Source organism: Fusarium pseudograminearum, chromosome 4 (assembly GCF_000303195.2).
Source record: "Fusarium pseudograminearum CS3096 chromosome 4, whole genome shotgun sequence".
NCBI lineage: Eukaryota > Fungi > Ascomycota > Sordariomycetes > Hypocreales > Nectriaceae > Fusarium > Fusarium pseudograminearum.
The window spans coordinates 2,329,530-2,352,824 of record NC_031954.1 but is presented as its reverse complement, the minus strand read 5'-3'; the positions used below and the strand labels follow the sequence as shown (position 1 = coordinate 2,352,824).

The following is a 23,295-nucleotide window of genomic DNA, read 5'->3' as shown; positions in this document are numbered from 1 at the left end:
GAAACTCTCAAGAGTCAATGAGAAATATACGATATACTGTATGGAGTACTCGCATACATCATTTGGCTTGAGACTCAGATATTACGATGCATTGGGTTGAGTCGTTGGCATCATTGTTGTCGACGACGTGGACATTTCAGGCAGCATTTGAAATCTTGTTCAACGTATCGTGTTCTTCCCCTACGTGCTATGAGCTGCTGTAAAACGTAACACTATAGCGTTCCTGGACATGAAGCTAGCCATGTGATTTGAGTGCTGGAAGGTTGCAAATGCGGGTGAAGGTGAAAGCTTGTACGTCCTTATAATGGCGCATATTTTTCCGACCCTGGAAAGTTCACTCTTCTCTCTCTCATTCCATCCAGGAACAAACTTTTCAACGGCCGTGAATCTTGCACTTATCCTGGAGGCTGGAAGTACCCAGCCCATTACCACTCCGGCTTTTTGGCTGTGGGACCAGAAACCGTTACATTTGGCAATAGTCCATACAATGTGTTCATTTTGACTCACACGAAGCGCATTAGCCTTCAAAACTCTCTAAACTGCAAGCTGATGTTCAAGGCCCAGCTTCAGCCCCATATCCCAGCCTTGGCCACTGTTCGTGTCCAATTCACAGTTTCAACATCAGAGCGCGGGTCTGTGTGAACGAACCTCAATTGGCATGAGTGGACATCGTTCTTCGGGCATCTAGTTCCTCGAACTAGACTGGATATTGCGAAAACCGCCGACACACCGCGAGGACTAGTCGATCGTATGTTTCCCCATGAAGTGCCCTTCGTAGTAGTAGATGGCTTGTGCTCCATTGGTGGCTAGAAGAGGCCTTCAAAGGGCCCCTAGATCCTCGAGGTTATGGGCCCACCACGCTGTGAGGCCCTTCACTTCAGAGGCTGTGGGAGTCCCTGTAAAAGTCCCTGTCCGATATCAAGTCGACCCACCACCTTCTCGTAACTCCGATTTCCTCTTCAGGCATTGGGAAGACGGACCCCAATCTTGGCCTTATGTCACTCGAGAACCAATCGTAATACCCGATGATTCCTTTGCTCACAAATGAGGAGGTAAGAGACGCACGGGCAGGCTAGTGGGACGGACCGTTTATCTTCTGATTTGTTTGCTTCCAACATTCATATGCGCCACGATCTTTGCGCCGTCCAAGTCAGGCGGATCTGGGCGGCATCGTTTGGTTGGCTCAAGACTCGTCTTGCTTCGCCTCATCCACAATTCGACTATTTCGCTGGCCCCAGGCTGGAATTTTGCCTCTTCACTGGTACTATGAGAATTGCTCATACTGGCGGTCAAGTTTGAATATCTTGTCTTGAATCTCGTGTGACTCAAGCGACTGGGGTCAGTCGTGTTCACATGGGCAAGTCGATTTGCCTCATGTACAAATCACGGGCTATCACATCAACATTTCGGGGAGAGCGGTGACAATTGACTGATACTGTGCTATATTCCTTGTCGAACTTTATGACTCTGCAATGAGAACAAGACTGAGACGTGGGGTGTTGTGGTGTACAGTATACAGAGTATGTACTGGGGTTTGAAATCTGAAGTTCTCGGTCACATTGTGAATGAATTAGCCCGCTGTAGTCTGCTCATCAAGGGTGTCTTGTCAATTAGCAAACAGCCCCAATTTATCAGCTGAATCGTTGATATAGGATTATACGCATTGCAAGGTGTTGCAATGTGCCATATCCTTGCTTGGATTGAGGAGATAATAAACGGCTCAGTTAGCTAAGGGTGAGTGGCTTTTAGATACGGTTGGTTGGTAATCGAGATTCCCAGGTCGATTCCATGTCCGAGAAGAGCAATGTGCACTTCAATGCTCTGCGATGGATGTGTCGCTACGATGATTGTGATGAATTGAAGAGCAGCGATACCCAATAAGAAAAAGGTGTGTTTCTGTGCCTGGGCTGAGATGTAATGTGACACGACATTGATTCACTGTGTTTTCATATTGGACAATGGAAGATCTGATGTTGCATGGTCGAAAATTGCGATTCCTCATGTAGCACGACTTGCAGTTTTTACAACCGCACGAGTTCTGAATCGTACCTTCCAAACAGTGTTGCACAGTGACAGCATTGAGAAACTCGTACCACTACGTTAGCATCTGCCCTCTAAACATAAAACCATGAGGCGTAGGTTTGGCAAGTGCGACCGACAAACCATCTTACAACTCAACTCCCCAAAAAGAGTCTTCTTGCACCGTAGGGTAATCCCACCAGCATTATTATTTTGGAGTATCAATTCTCGGCTACTAGCAGTGTCACTTACATGGGTTACAGGACTTGGCCTGTCTGCTGACGTGTGATCAAGACTCTAGAGTCATGGTTTTCTCTTACCTAGTAATTTACAAGCATTCAGTGGCTCGAATTGTTTCGCCTAATTGAAAATACTATGGCTCTAGTCATGATGCCATCTCAGATGTCGCCCTGGTATCCAGAGCCCATGATGGACAATTTCTTCTGAGACCCAATAGTCTTTGATTATCTCACATAACGACATCGATTGGCCTCGCGTCCGTCAATCGTAATTCTGCGGGGCTATACCCGATCCTCCTCTAAGCTCAGAGTAAGGATTCTGTGTCTGTGCACTCTCATCTGTCACCCAACCCTTGCTGATACCCTTGCCATTATCCAGCATTGAAATCTTGCTCTTTTTACCAATTTCTTAGTCGAATGCGACAGTGATAATTGCTAGTTTGGCTTGATCCTTGACGGACTTCGGAAGACAAACATACATGCATCAAGCAATAGTGGCTTCGGATCCTTACGCCAGTGCGGGCTAATGTTTCGTTCCCGCTTTGCTTCGCATGCCCGTCCAGCCTTCAAGTGAGGATGCTTTGCATTGAGGATCAAACCGTGGTCTCTTGAGGCAAGGCTTGTCTTTGCCGATACTCACCGACTGTTCCGCCCGCTTTCACGACGCCATATTCCATACCGGTGACGACGATAGCTGTCGTGAACTTGGGAGGTTCGAGACATTCATCAGGAATAGCCAAATACCACAATAATGTCTCACACAGCCATCGTGGTGTCTCACCAATGGAAGTTGCCTTTGACCAACTCCCCCGGACCCAGTCGGACGACTTCATAAATTGGAGAGCGGCCGACCAGAAGACTGGAAGCCGAATGAACAATGGCACACCCGCGGACAAAAGTGCTGGCTGGCAGTACATAACGGGTAGCTGCTGAGTGAGAAACTTGACGACGAGGATCAGATGCAGGTGATGAAAGCTGATAGGCAGTCAAGTTGGGATTATCCGAGTTCTTAGCCCATGCGCACGAGATCGACCACTATAGTATGTATGAATTGTTAACTTCGAAAAGCAAAGCCGAGGTGTCGGCCATCATCACCCACATACTATGCACAGTGAGTAGACTGGAAAGTATCCGACGAATACGGTAGTCGAGTCGAAACGTCATATCTGAGCTTTCGGTTCTCACTTTGTCATGCAACCTTCCGCCGGCATCACATCACAGTGTGCATGTGCCCTTCTAATCCCGGTCTGCACCAATCCCTCTAGCCCTCTACCTTTTGCTCACCCTCCTGGCCTATCCACTTCTGCTCATAAACGGTTTCGGCACACTTGAGATCCCATAGATCAACCAATCTGTCATCCAAAGCTCACTTCTGCACAATCTCACATGATGTTAGACTAATGCGACCTTCTTCACAACTGTGGGTGGTGAAATCACAGGTCGCATTATGGGTGAGCTTCCAGAGCTTCGAATGGACATTTGGGCAGCGGAACCATGTCCAACGAACGAAATTCCGTATTTGAAGAAGCCATGACAGGGAACACGGGCGGGGAAAAACGATAGATAAAAATTTGGGATGTGAGTGTGAACAAAGCCATGGAAGTCCGCATATGCTCCCCCACCACAGAGTAGTACAGTATTTCTTTTTTAACCAGGCTTATCTGATGGGTCTTGGCAACCGACCTGGAGGCTTTTTTGTTTCTCTTCTTCGTCTGAATGCTGAAATGGCTCGTCTTCCCTGACAGGCGAACAAGGGCCCTTGTCAGCTGGAGCCTCGATCTACTGTATTAGCTTTAGCTTTTACTCGACCTGTGTTGATCATGCCATTCTCATAACTTGTTTCCCATCTTTTCGCTGATTTTGTAAGGATTTCCCTGTCGAGGGCCTCAATTCATGTATTAGAGTTCAGCCTGAACCAAGATTTCTGAGGATCCTGGATGTGCGTTTAACTCCCGTCAAAGTTTGGACCGGCCCGCCGCCAGGGACAGTAAGCTCTATCCGCGGACCCTTCAACGGCTACGGAAAGGCCCACAAACGTTTATGGTGGTGTGTAAGTCGGAGCGACCAACAGACAGGAGCTGCAGTGAAGATTCAAGGCACCAAACTCAATTTTGGGCACAAGACAAAAGTTTCTTCAGCCACACAAGGCTAGACCTGGGCAGACACATAAGACTTTTGACCGGACAAAACCTTCGCCCCGTCACATCGAGATCAACTGCGTTGTGGTGGTGGGTGAGGACCGAGTGATGTGAAGCCAGGGTTAGACTGTAATATTTGAGGTCGGCCGCGAATTGTGGTCCAAGTCGACAGGGTAGATATACAGTCGACTCGAGTAGAAAGACATGTTGCAGGATACGAAGCATGCTAGAGGGTCCATGGGAAATTGTGACGAATTTCGATAAACGTTAATTTTTGATGATGTTTGCACAAATTACAACAATGTGGTTACATTGAAGGTTGTGATTACCACGCTGATTGTTGATCAAAATGTAAAATGTCCGTGAACAATAGGTAGTAGATCGCCGCGCGAGGCAATTAATTTGCGGAAGGCTGAGCATCCGGAGAAAAATCAAGACATCGATGAACAGGAAGCATTAGGGTAGGCAATTGGAAAGACAGATCTCCAAGTCAACAAGTCAACAAGCCGGGTTGTTGAGGAGCTGAACAATAGGAGACACACTGTATCGAGGCGAACTCAACGTTAGTGCGCAAAAATTGTTCCATAATTAGCCCAACAAGTGAGTCGAAATTTTGGTCGCATAGGATCATGATCATGGTCAAATTATGCCGGAATGCTGCAGGGAATGCGGGCTAAATTAAAAATAGACGTCAAAGTAAAGACGAGTTCAAGGTAGGATGTGACAAGATGTGATGGGATCTGCTAGCGCTTGGGTGGTGGTGCACTTGTCAAGCTAACATGATTAAGCGCCGCCATTTAGCCCATATTCTGCAACCGAAAAGAGATAATGAGGGGGCTAAATGTTAAAATAGGAATGAAGGGCCAAAGTCTCCGGCCCAGACGGGTCCTGGGTCCGACGAAGAGAGTCCGCTCAGCTCAGTCGAGTTCAAGTTGGTTTGCCAAAGAATGAACAATGGAGCAGGGAGCAAGGGTCAGGGATACTGCGGAACGAACAGACGACTGAGCAACCAACAGACGGAGTCGACCGGCAGTGCTTAAATTGTACAGTAGCGAGCGGGGACGACATCAATGACTCGCATTGGCGGGGAAGCTATATATCCATGACTTTGTCCTAGACTGGACTTGGACTGGCGATGCTGAACTTGACAGACGATAGTATAGTTCCCACGAGACGAGCTACCCGTTGTGATAAAAATGCTGAAGAATGGATCAGTGATAGCCAGACTCGGAGGCTCAAGAGTTTTCAAATGGCCCGTGTCTTATTTGGCTAACTTGATCAGACCAAGAATTATGGACAATACTATTGTGAAGTGAGTGCACCGTGTGTAAGTGCTAAGTTGATCAGTTGTGAGTTGAGATAGCTCACTGTCAGAGGAGACGTGACGACTATCGAGATAGGCTAATGTACCTTGTCATGCGCAAATGATGATCCGGCTCAACCTTGAATTGTCTGGCCTTGCATATGTACTCATCCTCAAACGGTGGTGTAGGAGAGACTCGAGATGGTTGTGGAAGTACATATCAAAGCTAACTAGAATTGGGTGCGAGAAGCCGGTGATCTGACTTTTGGTTTCTGCAGCGTCAGCCTCCTCCGCAAACATAAGCAAACTCTAGATAAGATTGATATTGGATCGCCTGTCCTACCACCGCCGTCCGTTCAACAGCCAACAATGACATAGTTGACACCTAAGCTTGGATCCTAAGAGACAAGTTGTTGAGAAGAGCCTGTGCAAGCGAGCGAGCGAGCACCTACCTAGGTACCTATCTGCCCTTACGTAGGCCGTTATTGCCCGTCATGGTCCGCTTATCACATCAACTCTAGCCCAAGGCTGTCGAGTTTCCCCGCTCGGCTCGGTGTTTTGTTGATCACTCTTGAAGACCAGGATAGTGTCAGGGTCAGGGTCTTGCGCTAGGACAGGACAGGGTAGCCCCTGGAACGGTCCTAGAAGAAGAAGGCAGAGATTATCGTCTTTTGACGTCTGATTGGGCCGAGCTACAGAGGCCCCCTGTCAAGCTTACTGCGGCTCAGGGCCAATCCAGATCTGAGGCCGGGGTAGAGGCGCAGGTACACTAACAAGATTTGGGAATAGACCTCACCTCAACCCCTGCTCCGCGGCAGGAGCTCCTCATCGGTTGGTCCCGTCCCATCACGCACTAATGCAAACGTGTCACCCTCGTCTGTCGAATCACGGACCAGAAACGCTCTTTCTCCAACGACACTACACAACAGTTACATGGCTAACAAGGCTCCTTGCTCGGCCAGTTCAACAGACCGATTCTTTTTTTCCCCACCAAATGACAGCAGAATTCAATGCGACCCGACCTAGCGCCAGCAGAGCTTTTCAACCACCTGAAAGCACTTGTATGTACCGTGACGAGCTAGGGGGTCAAGAAAAAACAGGGTATGGATTTGGGTGCGAGATCAGCGTTTTTTGGTGTGAGCCCTTTCGCTGTTTTTCTTGACTCCGAGGCCGAGTACTGCGTTGTGTAGTGCAGTGCTGTGCTGTACAGACTACATACAACGCTCGAGTCGACAGCAGCGTAGGTACCTACGACAAAAGACAATGGCCAATGGACAATGCCTTGTCATATCCACCGAAGGATTATCGTTGAGGGTACCTACCGCTTGGTTCGGGTACATGCCAACACTACGGCGCACAGCAGAAAAGTGAGTACCGACGGCAAAATGCGCTGCATGATTTTCGAACGCCTTTTTTTTTTCCTTTTGATATTTCTAGTGCGGACTTATACATCAGGATTCACTACTTGTCTCACTCAAGGATAACTTTGAGACGAGCTGAGAACCCATCAAGACATGCCAATGCGTGTCTGAACCCGTTCCTATATCGCTCAAAGCTGCAATGCAAGATCCCTATCAACTCTCGTGACCTCGAATTACGGAATATCTTTCGAGGCCCACGATCACCCCCGCGCTGCCAGACGTCACCGACCTGGTCCCCTGGTCCCTAGCTCACGACACATGTCCTACCTAACCATGCCGGCGTGCTTTCGAACTGGAGACTTGGTGTTGAGAGGAATTTGATACGCTGTCCATGGGGCTTCTCGACCCGGCTACGGGCAGCCACTTGCATGTCTGCTGCACCCACGAGGTCTTTTGCCGCTCGACCAATCCCATGGTTGACCGCCTCTTTGACCATTCTATTCGTCAAAAATCATCTAGGTACCCAATAAGGCATTTCAATACTGCCAATCTATGTCAGTTATGTCCTAGAGTCCGACAAATCCCAGCCCGTCGTGGATCACCTTTGAGTTACAAGACTCGAGGCGTGAACCGTGACTCGCAAGTCGTGAATTTGCCCAGCGGCCCATGGCTGAACTAATCGCGACTGTTTAATGAACCCATCTTAAATGCGACCGAATAAACTTTCCAGACTAGCACAGTACAAGCTCTGGCAGTTGAGCATGGAATGACCCTGCCCCGTTCGGTCGTTCATGCTATGGACCTTGATAGAGGATGCGAGCTAGTGGACGAATCCTTGTGCGACCTTTTGACATTCCCCCTCTCCGGTGTAGTCTGCGCATATGCATGTGCGATAGTCCGGTGAGCTTCTTTATCAGCACCATGGTGGGTGTTACTGCTTCTTGGTTTAGAGGCCAATATTGGCAGTGATCGGTTGAAGCAGCCCATACTGATGATTACGACACAGATCCCCTACACGAAATCTGGATCTACTGAGATTCGGACACATATTGCGAAGAGCTAACTGCGTACGGATACAATGCTATCCAATATAACAAAGGTGATTTCGACCTAATTACGGATATGGATATATTGAATGGTGGTTGAACTGGGGATGATCTGTTTCTAGTCAATGTCTTGGTCAAGTGGATGGCCTCAAATCGAATCAGAAAGTCAAAGCTCTCCGCCTCGCATGTTCTCCCGTGAGGAGCTAGATCGCAATGGGATCCAACCCCCCTCTTCGATGAGCTCTTGGTGCAAGCAGAGTGGCTGCGTGCCATGGCCATGGACAACTGGATGGGCACACCATGCGCGACTTTCCTCTTTGGACTGCAGGATCCCTGCTCGCCCTATGCCGTCTTGCGCACATCTATTCCTAGAGTGGAGATCCGATGGGCACAGAGAGACTATCTTTGACCGACTCTTTTCATTGGCTTCTCTAAGCGCAGTCGCTGCCTTTGGTGCCATGGTGGACTCGTTGTGCATGATGCAAAAATAGCAACACGTCGATGGGAAGTCATGATCGAATCGACGTGTGAAGGGCCGCGAGAGAAGCGGCCAAAATATAAGGATTTAGCCCTCCAGCAGCCGCCCAAGAATTTAACCCTCTTTCTTCTTCGTGTTGTGTTCAGAGATCCCAAGTGTCGCCAAAGGCTCTCCTGATTCCCTTTCCATTCCTCTCTTACCGCCCTCCTCAACCACCTTCTACTCCTACATCTCATCTTTGTTGCTACAAACAATCTCCAGTGAAGAGCAAGCCGGACTTGCTTTGAACCAGTCAATCCTTAAGACAATTTCCGAACGAACGGACGAAACGAACAATCACAGTTGTGCTTTGATAAAGTCGGCCTGGCTGCCACTTAGACGACTGCCCACAAATTTCGCTCAGAGATCCATACTGATCCTGACCGATACAAAAAGACATACGCTAATTTAATTCTCGACTTGTTGAAACGGAACATACAAACTCGGATTCGATATCCCCCCCGGTCACGTTTCTCAACGCCCAACCTCTTGGCTCTGGATTTTCTGCTCCTCTCGTCTCCTCAGCCTTTCGAGCGATCGACTCCACACCAGAGTCAAGTCAAGTACAGTGCGCAAGTGGTCCCTGATTGCACAGTCCCACTCCCCCCTTGTACATCACACACCCCATCCCGGTCCCCTAGCACGCCAATACTCTACGGTCCAGCATCGCAGCCTACAAATGTCTACGCTGCCCCCCGATCATCGCAAAGGCGTCTCGCGAGCTACCGAGAACACCGTCAACATGACTGTATCTCAGTCAACAAAGGCCAAGCCGGCTTCAAAAGCCTGCAATGGCAAGCCCAAGACAAAGACTCAGATGCACCGTCGCTCAAGAACAGGTACGCTCACCAACTCATGTTTTAATTACACCAAGACAAAAAAAAAAAAGAGACAGACTTGGGCTAACCTCCACTTACACAGGATGCTACACTTGCCGTTTGCGACGCAAGAAATGCGACGAGGGAACCCCCATGTGCACAGCCTGCAAACATCTCGGCTTGCAATGCGAGTACAAGCGACCCATGTGGTGGAGCAACAATGATATGCGAAGGAAGCACAAAGAGGACATCAAGATGATCATCAAGCGCAAGAAGCTCTCTGAGAAGTCATCCCACAACATCCAGAACTCTGTCACCAGCTCTCCTCCTGGCCTCACCCACTCTCTTCCCACATCAGCCACCTTCACAGATCCCCTCGACCGCACAAGATCTGCTTCCATCGACTCACAATTCCCCGGCGCTTTCAACTTCAACAGCCCCCCAAGTGGCAACGAGTATGGCTTTGGTGCGCCCATGCACCCCGAGTTCATGTTCGGAAGCTACTCACCATATGAGATTGATGTCAAGACAGAACGACAAATGTTTGTCAACGATGTCCCTACAGTTCGCGAATCACACATCTCCACTTTCAGCACTTACCACACTCCTCCTCCTGCTGGTACAGTCCTTCCTCATGGTCCTTTGGATGGTGAGTGGACCGAGCAGGTCTTCCAAGAGCGCAAGCAATCCCTCTCAGAAGAGACCCTCAACTGCAACTTCTTCGACTTTTCTCACGGCCCCTCAACAGAGTCGAGGCAAATTCAGCTTGAGCTTGATGAGAACGACCAGAGCCTATTGGACCACTTTATCCAATTCGTGCTGCCAACAATCTTCCCTATCCTCGAGTCCAACCAGCACTGCTCAGTCGGCTCTGACCTCGTCCTTCCTGCTCTTCAATCCAACAGCGCCTACCTTCATTGCTGTCTGAGTGTTGCTGCCCAGCACCTCAAGTCGCACACCAACGCTCCCAATGAGGACCTTGACAACGATATCATGCGACACCGCTATGCCACTATCTGGGCTCTTTGCGAGGCGCTTAAGAAGGACGAGAACCACCAGCAGATTCTCGAGGCTACTCTTGGTCTCATCTTTTTCCAGTCTGTCGTCGGCCGATACGATGACGGCTTGCTGGACATTCCTTGGCACCAGCACTTCCAGGCTGCTATCAGCCTGGTGCAGAAGCTTGATCTTCACGGCATGGTCACTGATCCTACCCGCGCTTCTATGCAGACTCCCTTCAACATGTCTCTCTCCTCATGGATTGACATCCTTGGTGCTACCATGAAGGGTCGATCACCAACATTTGCCCACACTTACCGTGAGAAGCACCTTTCTCAGTTCAACCCCAGCCTTGGCCTGCGCGAGCTTATGGGATGTGACGACCGAGTCATGTACCTCATTTCTGAGATCGCCTGCCTTGAGTCTCTCAAGAAGGACGGCATGGATGACTTCACTCTCTGCCAGCATGTATCTGCCCTCGGCGAGCAAATCAGCTTGACTGAGATGGGCGATGCGGGTCCCAAGATGCCCTTCAACGCCAACGGCAGCCTTTCGCCTAAGCAGCTCTCCAAGAACATGACCATGGCCTTCCGCATTGCTGCACGCATCTACCTCTGCAGTCTGGTCCCTGGCTTCAACCCCCGACAACCTTCCACCATGGGACTAGTTGAGAAGCTGACAAACGTGCTTCAGCACATTCCCTCTGGGCCCAATGGATTTGACCGCAACCTTGCTTGGGTCTACCTCATTGGCGGTTCCACCAGCGTCCCTGGTAGTACATTCCGAGTTTTCTTTGATGATCGCCTTGTCCAACTTGGCGACTCTGCTCGATTCGGCACCATGGGACGTGTTTCCACCCTCTTGCATGAGGTGTGGGCTCAGAATGATAGTCTCGCGGGTGTTAACACACCCGGATCGACGACTGAGGCGGCCCAGCTGCACATCCACTGGCGGGATGTCATGGAATCCAAGGGGTGGGACTTTTTGTTGATCTAAGCATTACTTCTGACGAACCTTCTTGGCTGGCCTATGAAGGGTAGTAGGAGCAATGCTGGATGAAACCAACAAGTTCTAATCTAACCTTTCCCTTCAATTCCATGAAGCGGCCAGGGCCACCTCATCAGGTGAAGCAGGCATTTGCCAGCCGTCGATGACAGACTTCATCATTCATTTTCTTGTCTGTTGCCCCGAAAGGGCAAAGACCTTTCTTTCTTTTTTCTTCTTCTTTTTATTATTCACTTCATACTATACAATGATACCTACTGGGATGGGTTACTAGAGGAAGCCGCAAGGCGTTTTGAGATGGAAGTGGAGTATAAAGAGCGACACTTGGACACACCACACATCTCGACACATTTGAATACAGTTTGATTGGAGGGGATGAGGCGTTACGGACATGCATTGGATGATTAGCGGGCGGAGAAGAAGCACAAGAGAGTCATGGCCATATGCAGGAACAAATGGGGCGGCAGCAGGATGCCGTGTTATATGTTAGTCTATTGGATGTGAACAGCCGAGTAGCTTGAGACTCGGAAACATTCGTTGTTGTTTTTTGTTTTTATCATGATACCAAGCGGGCAATGGTATAGGGAGAGACATGGCACATAGCAGGAAATGGACGCCATGTAGGATGGGTTGACGATGATACGAAAAGAGAGGTTCTGGGAAGCTGGACATGGGCTAGCTCCCAGAAAGGAAGTTTCATGAAGAGGGTGGTACACGATATCCAATACCTTGCTAAGATCAAGGTTAACAATGAAACAAAGCATATTGCTGCTACTACATTTGTCGTTCCCTACTGCGAGTGAAATATAACGATACTACTGCAATTTTATTATTCCCTCATGACGATAACGAGACGGAATAGATGATCTGATCAGTAGCATCACACCACATAAATCTAGCGTTGGAGGGGGGATTTTGAGGTCGGGCTACGAGTCTCCTAAAAGGGCATTTCAAGACCGAGAGGCACGGCTGAAATAGGAATTAATGCCTCGCTCTGATTAGACAACACTGGCCACATTCAATGGCTCTTTTTGTTCTGTGCTTACTTGCGATATCCTTGTTCCCTGGAAAGTCAGCATCATCACACCACGAAAGAGCCGGGGAAGAAAAGATGGTGCATCTTTGTTCTGCGGGGGAGGCGTCGAGGAGGGTATGATTGAGGGGCTTTACGAGATGCAGAGTCGCACACACTGCAGTATAATGCAGGTGTTTTTACAGGTACCGAAATGAATTAAGCAGCACACACATGCTTTGGAATTGAGGCCTTCTTCATTTTCCCCTTGTAGCGGATGCAGAGAGAGCATTACCGAATGCAATACTATGCTATGCCATGCCATGCCTATGCAAATGCAGTGCGAGTACAATTCGCTATATAATGAGGCAACAACTTCGTTATCTATATGAACCTATAAACCATCCACAGAAAAGCCTCATCTCGTTTAACAAAGCTCAATACATGCATCCTCATGGTCTTGGGCCGTCATACCGTCCCGTCATGCCTAAAGGGCTGTTGCAGTGCATTGTAGCGAGAAACACAGAGAGGGACCAGCACAGCAACGCAGCGACGGAACAGATCGAGAAAGAAACACGTAGTCCATTCTTAGTTGATTTATCCCCGAGAACTGCATGCAGTCAGTCAAAAGGAAAAAGATATCAGAGAGCGAATACGCCTCTGCTGGGCCATTCCAGGGCTTCAGGACAGTGCGCAGAGTAATTGGCTCTGGTGACTTACACGCCCCCCTCAGCGTCAAGGCAGATTTTTCCAGCTATTTTCGCATGTTGTTGCAGGTATCATCAGACGTGGATTCAGTTTTGCCTCTGCCGAGGTCTAACTTGGTCTAGACGGAATCTGGGTTTACCAAGATGCATTTCTGCGAGAGGGAGGAGACGACGGCCCAAAGTAACGCAGCAGGGATGGGATTTTTAAGCGAATGATGATACAGGGAACGTGGATGATCGGGCAGACAAACCACAAAGCGACATGGGTAGTGATAGAGAGGCCAAGCTAACTACGGGAATAAACGAGAAATGCATGTATTATAATACAGTGAATATAAGGTTCTCTATAACGCTCTATAACCAGTGAGTCATTAGATGTCTGCTTGTAGGGGTCTGCAGTTGCTGGACAAGACAACGCATTGGCTCTATGCTCTTGTGACATGAGAGGCTAGGGACATTGATTCACTGATTGGCCTTTGTATTCTCGACCCTGGTTTCAGAATAATAAGTTGTTCAAACTTTGACTCTTTGCACGTGATAATTCCAAGACTTCATCCTAGATTGCTTCACTATCTACACGTCAGACTAGGAGAATGGTAAGAGGCAGCCCACAACCAAGAGTCGGTCAGAGATAACTGCTAGACTGGCATTGAAAATGACTGTAGTGGACACAGATAGCCCTTGACGTAGTTGTTGAGAAAGTGCCCTTTACTAGTCCGGCTGATAGCTTCGGTCTAGGATGACGAAATGAACAAGCACCGTCGTCATCAACAACACGTTCACAATTGAACAACATATCCGTTGTTTCGTCTAGTATCCTCTTATGCATGAGGTCTGTGTCATATGATACTAATATTCGCACAATATTATGCCAAGGCAAGAATTATAACAACAAAATGACTGAACTCGATGTATACAACACCAACTCTCAATAGTACATATGTAACCTTGTCCGTATGTTAAAGTTAAAGACGACGTCAACGGCGCTTTCTATCGGATGAAACGGCAACGTCTCTCCTATATATACAAATTCTACGTAGATTCAACCATGCTCAACAGAAGGATACGTCAGTCCGAAATACTCTGCAATCATGACTTATAATCAATATTCAAGAACAGGTCGAGCCAGCAGCGACGACAACGATGGGGATGATTATAACGAGGCCAGTGTCGGGCTTATCTCAGAACAGCCACGGAAGAGCAGCCGCAATGAATGATGCTCAAAGACATTATTAATCATACTTTTGATAATATCGAATGTCGTCTGGATTGTTACGATATCAGGAACTTGGTATGGAACTCGGGATCTAATTGAGAGGTGTGAGAGCAACAAATATCCTGCAGATTTCGGTATGTGTCTCGCTAGACAGGCGATGAGAAGTTAATTAACTGTTCTGTCAGTTTCGAAAGAACCAGTACCGCTGAAGCTCAAGACAACTAACTTTGACGACTTGCTGCGTTACAACACAACCAGTCAGCAAGTCTACCGAGAGATGGATCCTTCACTACCTCAATACTTTGGCACTCCAAGTCCCGCAATCGATGCAGCTTGGGCAAAACTCCTCCGCTATCAATACCCTGCCGTCAGTGATGAAGAAATAGCGAGCAACGCGGCCCTGTCGTTCTCGTCAACAGACAAACACCCCGTCACTGGCAAATACTATGGCGCACTAGACGTGTTTCACAATCTGCATTGTCTCAACATGGTGCGAAAGCACATCGACAAGGACTATAACGGAGGAGACCATATGACGAAGAAGAAGAGACATGGCAAGGGGATGAATATGGAGAGTTCCTTTGACGCCGCTGCAATGGATCACCTCTATCACTGCATGAACCATATCAGACAGAGTCTTCTTCAATGCCGTCCAGATCTTAGTCCTGCTGCTATGCATGTATTTCAGGACACAGATGGATCGCAGTTCTTCTTGGGTAATGCAAAGAGTCATTCATGCTATAACTGGCAGAGTATCATGGATTGGGCTGAAGCAAGGGAGTCGACACTGGGCTACACTCAACCTGTTGACTGAGTCATGTTCGAAGTGTATTAGTTGTAATACGTCGAGAAATGCTACTATTAATCCTCCAATGTACTGTATTCGTTTAGTCATTCATGAGCATTACATGATTGGATCTCGACCCAAGTCTGGAGAACTACGCGCCCATATTCAGCGCTTGGCTATTAATTACAGCGCCCGAGACAAGGGAGCCCCACCGCTAGATAATTACTGGTCTTTAGCGGTCAGTCTTTAATCCTAAACCAATCAGCGACTTGTTTCGCCGCGCGCTTAACAACTTCTGAGACTCCAACCAACCACAGCTTTTGGCTTCACTTAGACCAATTATTTCAACCATGGCAACACTATCTTCAAACATCTGGCAATCATGGACCCATCTTGTGCTTGATTTTTGTCTGATAGTTCCGTCTACGAGCATAGCCTCGTCCCAGCGCGTGTCGGGCGACAAGCCCCGGACACTATCGGTGACTGGCTCCCAGGATCTGTATCCAACCGCCCGGCAGCCTCTAATGCGGCAGTCGAGCCTGAAATATCGTGGTTGAATGGGTCGAGATGGCCCTTGACGGACAAGGCGGCAATGAAAAAAGAAGAGACTATTCATTGTGGTGAGATGAAGTGACCTCATGGTCTGGTCTGGTCTGGTCTCTGGGCTCTGACCTGTCTTTGTCTGCCATTGTTCTCCCTCTTTTACTCCTCTGCATTCTTGTTCTTGTTCTTCGTCTGTATTTACTGTTCTAGTTCTTCACTTTTGTCTACTGTACCAAGCAATCAAACAAAAGCGCTTGTTCAGCTGTTTCATCCCCTTCATATCTGTCATACGCGCCGGTTGTGTTTGACTTGACAAACTCATCATCATCATCATCATCATCATCATCATCCCCATCTTTTTTCTCACTCTGCATGCTATAGCATCACTTATACACTCTCGAACCAACAACAATACTAATACCCGCTGCAACATCAACTGCAACTACCGAAGCAACCAACAACCAACTTGCACAACCAACAAAGCCAGATATGATTTTGGCTAGACTTCCTGCACCCTTACGGGTTCTACTCATCACAGCTCTCTGTGCCTCCACAACATCCGCCCTGCCAGCTACTCGCATCTTCGCCAGGGAAGATACTTGCGATGCCGACCAGACTTCATGCAACAGCGACATTGCCAACTTCTGCTGTCCCAAGGGCAACTCATGTCGACTCCTCGCTGGCAAGACAACAGCAGTATGCTGTCCTGAAGGTCAAACCTGCAACGTCATCCAACCCATCACCTGTGATATCCGAGGTCAGGACCAGAAGGAATTCCCAAATGCACCCGTCAAGACAATAGTCTTCAACCTGGACCTCCAGAAATGCGGCAAGAAGTGCTGTCCCTTTGGATACTCATGCAAGGACGACCAGTGTGTTATCGACAGCGACCAGTCTGATATCCCAAAAGGTGCTGAGCTTCCCAATGAAACCTCTACTCCTGTTCCCAGTGCTATAACCACAGCCACTGGGGCCATCGAGACCATCTCGATCAGTGCTGCACCATCGGCGAGTGCTGAGCCAACAGAAGCAGTCGGAGCTGGGTCAGGCAACAGTTCAGACTCCGACAAAGACGGCGACGAAAAGTCCAAACCCGACAACTCTGGCCCTGCTACAACGTCCATTGTTGGCGGTGTCGTAGGAGGCTGCATTATCCTTCTCATAATCGCCATTGTCATATTCCTCTACGTTCGCCGACAAAACAAGCGCGAGGGAGCAAGCTCAGAAAAGGGCGGCCACGTCTATGGCCGCGGTCGACGTCTCAACAGCGACGTCTCCTTTGGAAATATCATCTCCGAGCCCATCAGCCAACCCAACTCATACCGTGCCGACTTCATCCTCAAGACGCCTTCTACTCAGAGGACAAGCATAGTACCTGTACCTGCTCGTCAGGCTTCCAATGCCAGCACTCGCTTGCATCCTCCCCCTCCTCGCATCCGCATCTCAATCCCCAACCCTTTTGACTCCCCTAATCCATCTCCCAACGCTCAGCCCAGCTCTGCGGATAACGAGGAGTCTCTCCGCCATGGAAACGTTCGTCTGCCACCCATCCGTGCTATGAAGGCGTCGTCGTACTACAGCCGTCAGCCTTCTGAGCCCGAGCTCCAGCGTGAGCCGAGCACTGAGAACATCGACATCTTTGCAGACCCAAGCACCATGGTCAAGCCTCGTCCGTTAACACGAGCAACGACTTTTACAGATCTTATGGACGAGGCCGATCTCGGCGCTGTGCGCAGAGGGAAGCCTTATGTCCCTGGAACAACACCCAGGATCTGAAAGCATCATATTCACTCTTACAATTTCTTTGAGTCGTATAGAATCCCCTTATCTCGCCAATAGAGATCACACACGGGACCATCTGCAGGGCACGATGGGGTCCTCTTTTTTTATATTTTTTATACATGTCAACATGAACATCTAGATGCGCTAGAACTGGCTCTGGCGTTGTGGTCGCATATATGGGATGGAGTAGCTGTCGTTTATACCCTGGGTTTCTGTAAACGCCCAACTGACTGTTTTTGGATTAATACTTGGAATTTTCTGTTCACTTGAAAAGTTTTACACTAGTTTGAATCGATATGCGAATATTCATTCACCCTATTTATCTGGTTATGTGCAAATGAAAGCAATGTAGCAAAAATAACGGTAAAAGCATAGCCAAAAGATGTGCAAGTGCCAGGAACATGTGTATATGTTTGATGATATATAGTAGCAAATATGAACACGAAGTCAAATGGTTCCCATGGTTATAACCCTTTCACCTCCCTTCCTGCCTGCACTGTAGAACGTCCCGTTCACCGTTTTTGTTGACTCCCATGTTTCCAGTATCATGACAAAACACGCTATGCCAGCCCATCACACGATGTAAAACAAAGTAGCGAGTCAATAGACAAAGAATCGTCAAGAGCTAATGCGCGAACAAAGGAAACAAAAGGATATAAACAAACGACTGTAACGATTGGGTATGTGTGTGCGTAACCAAGATCCAAAAACCTGCATATATGACGCCGATACCTGGCTATTACCTCTTGTCCCTCCTCATTCAATGTAGCCAATTTGTGTACGCAACCCTCTTCACATGACGATGCATTTTCTATCCTTCTCCTTCTCCTTTTCTTTCTCCCCAGAACCAATCGATATATCGGTCCAGCCAGCACTGCTTGCGGCATCTGTTGCCTTCTTCTTCTTCTGCTTTTTGGGTTTGGCTGTCCAGCCCCGTTTCTTGGCATCCATGATATTCTTCGCGGCACTTCGCTCAGCACGACTTGGCCTGCGGTTTACTGTGGGAGATGTTCTTGTCACTGGCACCGGAGGAGCGTTCAGCCACGCCGGCACTTGCTGGTTTGGCAGCGGCAGCGGCAACACTGGTGGGTTGCCTCCATGGGATGAGGCGATGCTGTAGATGGTCTCAAGTCGCTCAACTGTTGGCCGCTGGTTTGACCCAGGAACCGGACGCGGATGCCGAGGAATGGGGGCCAGCAAGGGCGGTTCATTCCTCCGGCCAGATGTTCGGCGGCCGGGCAAGTCAAAAGCGCCCGATACACCTCTAGGAGTACTAATAATAAGAGGTTGATCGGGTTCAAGATGACTAGGGCCTGACGAGCCTGCTGACATGGAGTCGGGCATGGAGTTCGATGTGTACCCACTGCCATCGAAACTTCCGACAGGCCGTCTTGGAACCTGGAACCCTCCAGAAAAGCGTCTAGGATTGCCCTGGCTAACCCTTTTGCTCAAACTTGCAAGCTGGCTTGAACTGGGCAGTGGGGGGAGACCCGATATGGACTCATCTTGGATGGGCTGCTCAACGGGTGCTGACATTGGGAACGGGAATCCATCTGCCGGATTGACAATAGGGTCAGGCTCAGGGCCTGTAACCCGAGGCCATGTTTGGGCGTTTGACAGCCGCCTCACTCTGGGCGCTAAGTCTGCCCCAGGTTGGGCCACAGATGTGGCCGATCGCGCAGGCTCCACATTGACCGCCGGCACTCGAGGACCTGGGCCAAAGTGGTCGTGGGCTGAGATGTCTGTTTGCAGTGGTGTCTGTAGTGGAGATGGCGAACCATCTTCGTTTGTGGAATCAACAGGAGGAACCATGGCTCTGGACGTAGATGTAATGGCCGAGACAGCTGACGAGATTGATGTCTGACGTACTCTAGCCTCAGAGGTTTCCCCTGTAGGTTGAACCATGGGCTGTCGCGGAGAAGCAGGAGGGGTTACGTCGTAGAGATCGGCATCCTCGCCTTGCGTGGGCGGCGGGTTTGTGTTCGTCTGAGGTGTTGGAAGAGCTTGCGGTTGACCAACAGCGTTTGGTTCGCTCACTGCAGGATGAACTGGCAGCCTCTGGGACTGATTCCCGCTCTTAGAGTCGACGGATTGAGCGTTGCCAGAGGATTCATTTGTTGTCTGAGTTGACAATGCTGGCATAGGAGGTACGGGGATAGGGGCTGGAGCAGACGCACCACCGAGTCCTATAGGCGCAACAGAAGGGCCACGCATGAAAGCTGGCAAATCTGGACCTGGGTCGTCTTTCTGATAAGGTGGTGGAGGAGGCACCCAATTGTCAGCATCACTCTCGTGTGGATGTTCTCTTCGACCATCGGCACGACGATACTCGATGCGTCTACCATCTGCGGTTCGAGGATGCAAAGATCTATCCACTGCGGCGGCGGTCGCAGCACGGCGGAGCGTTGTCTGCGAGCGAGGGCTAGCATGTGCGTATGGGGCATCCAACGCCTCCATCTGCTCAATCGTCGGCCCATCTTCGCCGTCATCGGGACTTTCAGGCTCGACTACTCGTCGCCTTGCGGGCTGGGTAGGGGGGAGCCCAAGCCTTCGAGGAAGCAGAGGGTCGTCATCGCCGTCGTCATGGTGTTCATTCTGTGCCATCTGTGGAGAACCCGGCCCTTCTGGAACATTAAGAGTCGCGCGCGGCGGTCGTGAAGCAGATGTAGCAGCTCGAAGCAACGTTGACCCGCCACGGCCACCTCTCTTTTGAGCAACAGTCCTCCGTCGAACAATGGCGACCTCAGTCGCAAGGTCGCGTTGTTCTTCTTCCAGTACCTCAGGGTGATCAGTACCAACTTCGATAATGACTTCGGATTTGGCTCCATTTGAAATTCCGTAATCAAAGTCCAAAACTGTGACTCGACCACCATCCACAAAATCCATATCTTCCTCCTCGGTGACCAATCGTGGGGCACCAACTCCCCTCGCAGTGATTACCAGTCGCTCTTGGGTAGAAGAGCTGCCATAATCTGCAACCCATTTCACTGTCTTGACATCTGTAACCTCAGCAGCTTTGAAGCCAGAAACAAAGGTATTCCTCAGCTTGTCGCACAATATTTGCCATTTTGGCACTCGGCCACTTTCGGTATCCCTTGCTCGAGTAGACGCCCGTCGCGAATTGCCACTACGATCACTGTTTTGTCGTCCGAGGCCGGACGACGAGCCATCGTTCGACAAGGATGAATTGTCTGGAATTGCATCCAAATCTTCCGGGACGCCATAAATCCAGACCTCCTTTCCTTGGAACCCGACTGAAACTAAGTCACCTCGATATGTCGTAGCTGGGAGTGTTGATGGAATAAGGCTGGCTTGTGAGGATGTGCCTGGTACTGGTCCTGTAAAGTATGTTGTTCCATTTCTTAGATCGTCGATTCGAACGGCTCGAAAAGTCTCAAAACTTTGGTCGTATGTGAAAGTCCAACTCGCTTCCTCTTCATTTCCGTCCTGGAGTAGAACAGCGTGACTGCAGTCTCGGCTTGTGTTGGGAAACAAAATCGATGTCGTCCATAGGGGGCTCAAGTTATCTTCGGACATGTGAGGGCCGGGGTCGTAGTATGGTGCTGTGATAATAACAGTACTGGGCGGTGCGGAATGAATTGTTGTACCCAGGATCTGAGTTCCGTCGAATGAAAATGATAAAGCATCGACGGCATCGCATTTCACGGCTCTCCGATCGGTAGACAAGGCTTCAGGTCTCAGGGACGATACCTCGATGCCTCCTTCATATGCTGCTGCCAAAACCGATCCGCATGGTGATAGAGCAATTGTTCGAGGGGTATTATCAAGGATTATGGACTGTGCTCTTTTGGGTGGGCTCTGCTGTAAGTTGTAAAGGTCAACCTGCATCTCAGTAGACAAGACGGCCAAGAGGGTGCCTTTATCGTTGATGCATGCTGCGACAGGCCGGCGAAGAATCTTGAATTCCCTCTTCACTTCGAGGCCATTCCCCCTTAGATCAATCACGTAAATCCTACCCGAGTTGTAGGCTAGAAGATGGTGCCCTTTAGGAGAAGTGCTATACTGCATACCCTCGCCTCCTGGACATGATGAAGAACTGATGGATGTTGAAATAAGCTTGAAGGTGGTTTCCTTGGGTCTTAGGTACGCCTCGAATAGGTTCCTCTTGACTTCTCGTGCAAACAGTCGACGTAATTCGGGAAGTTTGTCATCGTCGCACGGAGGGAGTGTGGAATGGCTCGCCGAGTATGAAGGGCATGTTGATAGTTGGTGACGGTAGAGATGAGCCCGCTGAGAAACCGCTCTCCATTTGCGGTTGAGGAGTACGAGGGACGCGAAAGCGTTGGGATCGGCAAGTTGGAGTATCCTGGTTGAGAGGTACGAGCGTTAGCACATGATAGATAATAGGAGATGGGGTGGTGCCTTGACACGATGTTTTGATCGGTTTTTGATGCGCATAGACAGATAATGGGAGTAAGTCTGTGGATATGCCCAAGGACTACTTACTGTTCGATGATCTCGTCGGGTAGGCTGTCAAAGGGCGGAGTTGGAGGAATGGGCATCTTCTCAATGCTCGAGCGACGGACGTCGGTTACCGACGCGTCCATGACGCTTTGTCGCTCTACGTAGGGAAGCCAGCGAGCATGTCAATGTTATGAATGCCAGCGACGCTTGTTGTGAAGACACGGTGCGTTGAAAGGAAGGAGTGCAGTCGAGGAGTTTGTTGTGATAGATTGTAGATGCGAATTGGGTTGTTAGGTCTGGACTCTTTCAATTGTGGCTGAGGCTTCCTGACTTCTCCAAATTTGGGCTGAGACGTGATGATGGCGGGTCTTTTCTTCCTTTGAAAGAGGAAAGGTATGGATGGATGTAAGCACTAAGCAGAGACACCTTGGCCTACTTACAAAACAAAGACTGCCGAAATACACGAGATGCGATATCAATGAGAGAGGAAATATCAGTTTGATTCCTTGGAAATACGTATACAGAGACTTGAGAGAGAAAGGGAGACTCGTTCACAGGCGATCAGCGTCCTACCCAAAATTCAATTCAATGCAATTCAACCAACAGGCTGCCTATCTAGGCTGGCTGGGCTGGCTGTTGCTGATATCACCCCCTGAATTTGAATGTCGAACGAACATGTACATTGGTTGTCAGGCTGTGCAGCGGGAGCGCATCCTTGTCATCGGTGCCTACCATATTTGGCATACGAAGCGCATTATCGTTTCCTTTCAACAAAGAGCTGAAGACGAGAATCATCGGCTGCGGAGAGCTTTATACCTGTTAACAAAGGTACAGCACGAGACTACTGAAATGGGTACTACCTAACCTAGGAGCTCTGAGATACTACTACTATTGGACTGCGATTGGTCATCCCCTCTTTGGATGGAGATGAATTTACTCCACCTGCCAAAGCTCGGAGGTCCTCATCTAGGTAATTAATTACCTTACTCTGTCTTTCTTATATGTCTACAGCACCTTATGAGGCATGTGGTGTAGATCGTGAGCAGACGGGAAGAATGGCTTCAGACATATAAAATCTACTGATCATGCCGCGAGGGAATACGTGGCTTTTTCTGATGCAAATAATAAGCAGCTGGATTCAATAGCCACAAGAGAAGAGGCTTGCAGGCCAGCTGAATATGCAGGGTGAAACTTCCAAAACCACTAAGGCATCCAATAGTCTAGACTCGAGATGATGTAAGATCGACGGAGTCCGAAAATAACACAAGATACCGACCCAAAGTTACCTACCTAGGTAGGTATATAACAGACAGAAGCTTACACTAGACAGAACACAGTAATCTACCACATGCCTGTCTTGTGCATTACCATTCCACAC

At 49.2% G+C, this 23,295-nt stretch overlaps 4 protein-coding genes across 4 annotated transcripts, besides 4 other annotated features; 2 read left to right on the top strand and 2 right to left on the bottom strand.

The window, feature by feature from the left end:
* Positions 1-6,820: 6,820 nt before the first annotated feature.
* FPSE_02716 (uncharacterized protein) lies at positions 6,821-7,095 on the bottom strand (the record flags this gene model as incomplete). The annotated part of the gene is made up of 3 exons (XM_009255835.1): positions 6,821-6,876; positions 6,919-6,947; positions 7,022-7,095. The coding sequence occupies 3 exons, from the start codon at positions 7,093-7,095 to the stop codon at positions 6,821-6,823; spliced, it is 159 nt and encodes a 52-aa protein (XP_009254110.1).
* A 2,207-nt stretch (positions 7,096-9,302) lies between these two features.
* FPSE_02717 (uncharacterized protein) lies at positions 9,303-11,436 on the top strand (the record flags this gene model as incomplete). The annotated part of the gene is made up of 2 exons (XM_009255836.1): positions 9,303-9,462; positions 9,545-11,436. The coding sequence occupies 2 exons, from the start codon at positions 9,303-9,305 to the stop codon at positions 11,434-11,436; spliced, it is 2,052 nt and encodes a 683-aa protein (XP_009254111.1).
* A 1,319-nt stretch (positions 11,437-12,755) lies between these two features.
* Positions 12,756-12,790: a microsatellite.
* Positions 12,791-15,806: 3,016 nt separating this feature from the next.
* Positions 15,807-15,827: a microsatellite.
* A 201-nt stretch (positions 15,828-16,028) lies between these two features.
* Positions 16,029-16,060: a microsatellite.
* A 139-nt stretch (positions 16,061-16,199) lies between these two features.
* Positions 16,200-17,486, top strand: FPSE_02718 (uncharacterized protein; the record flags this gene model as incomplete). Its single annotated transcript, XM_009255837.1, has 1 exon — positions 16,200-17,486. The coding sequence occupies one exon, from the start codon at positions 16,200-16,202 to the stop codon at positions 17,484-17,486; it is 1,287 nt and encodes a 428-aa protein (XP_009254112.1).
* Positions 17,487-18,284: 798 nt separating this feature from the next.
* On the bottom strand, positions 18,285-22,060 carry FPSE_02719 (uncharacterized protein; the record flags this gene model as incomplete). The annotated part of the gene is made up of 2 exons (XM_009255838.1): positions 18,285-21,819; positions 21,960-22,060. 2 exons carry the CDS (start codon positions 22,058-22,060, stop codon positions 18,285-18,287), a joined length of 3,636 nt encoding a protein of 1,211 aa, XP_009254113.1.
* Positions 18,307-18,333: a microsatellite.
* Positions 22,061-23,295: the final 1,235 nt, after the last annotated feature.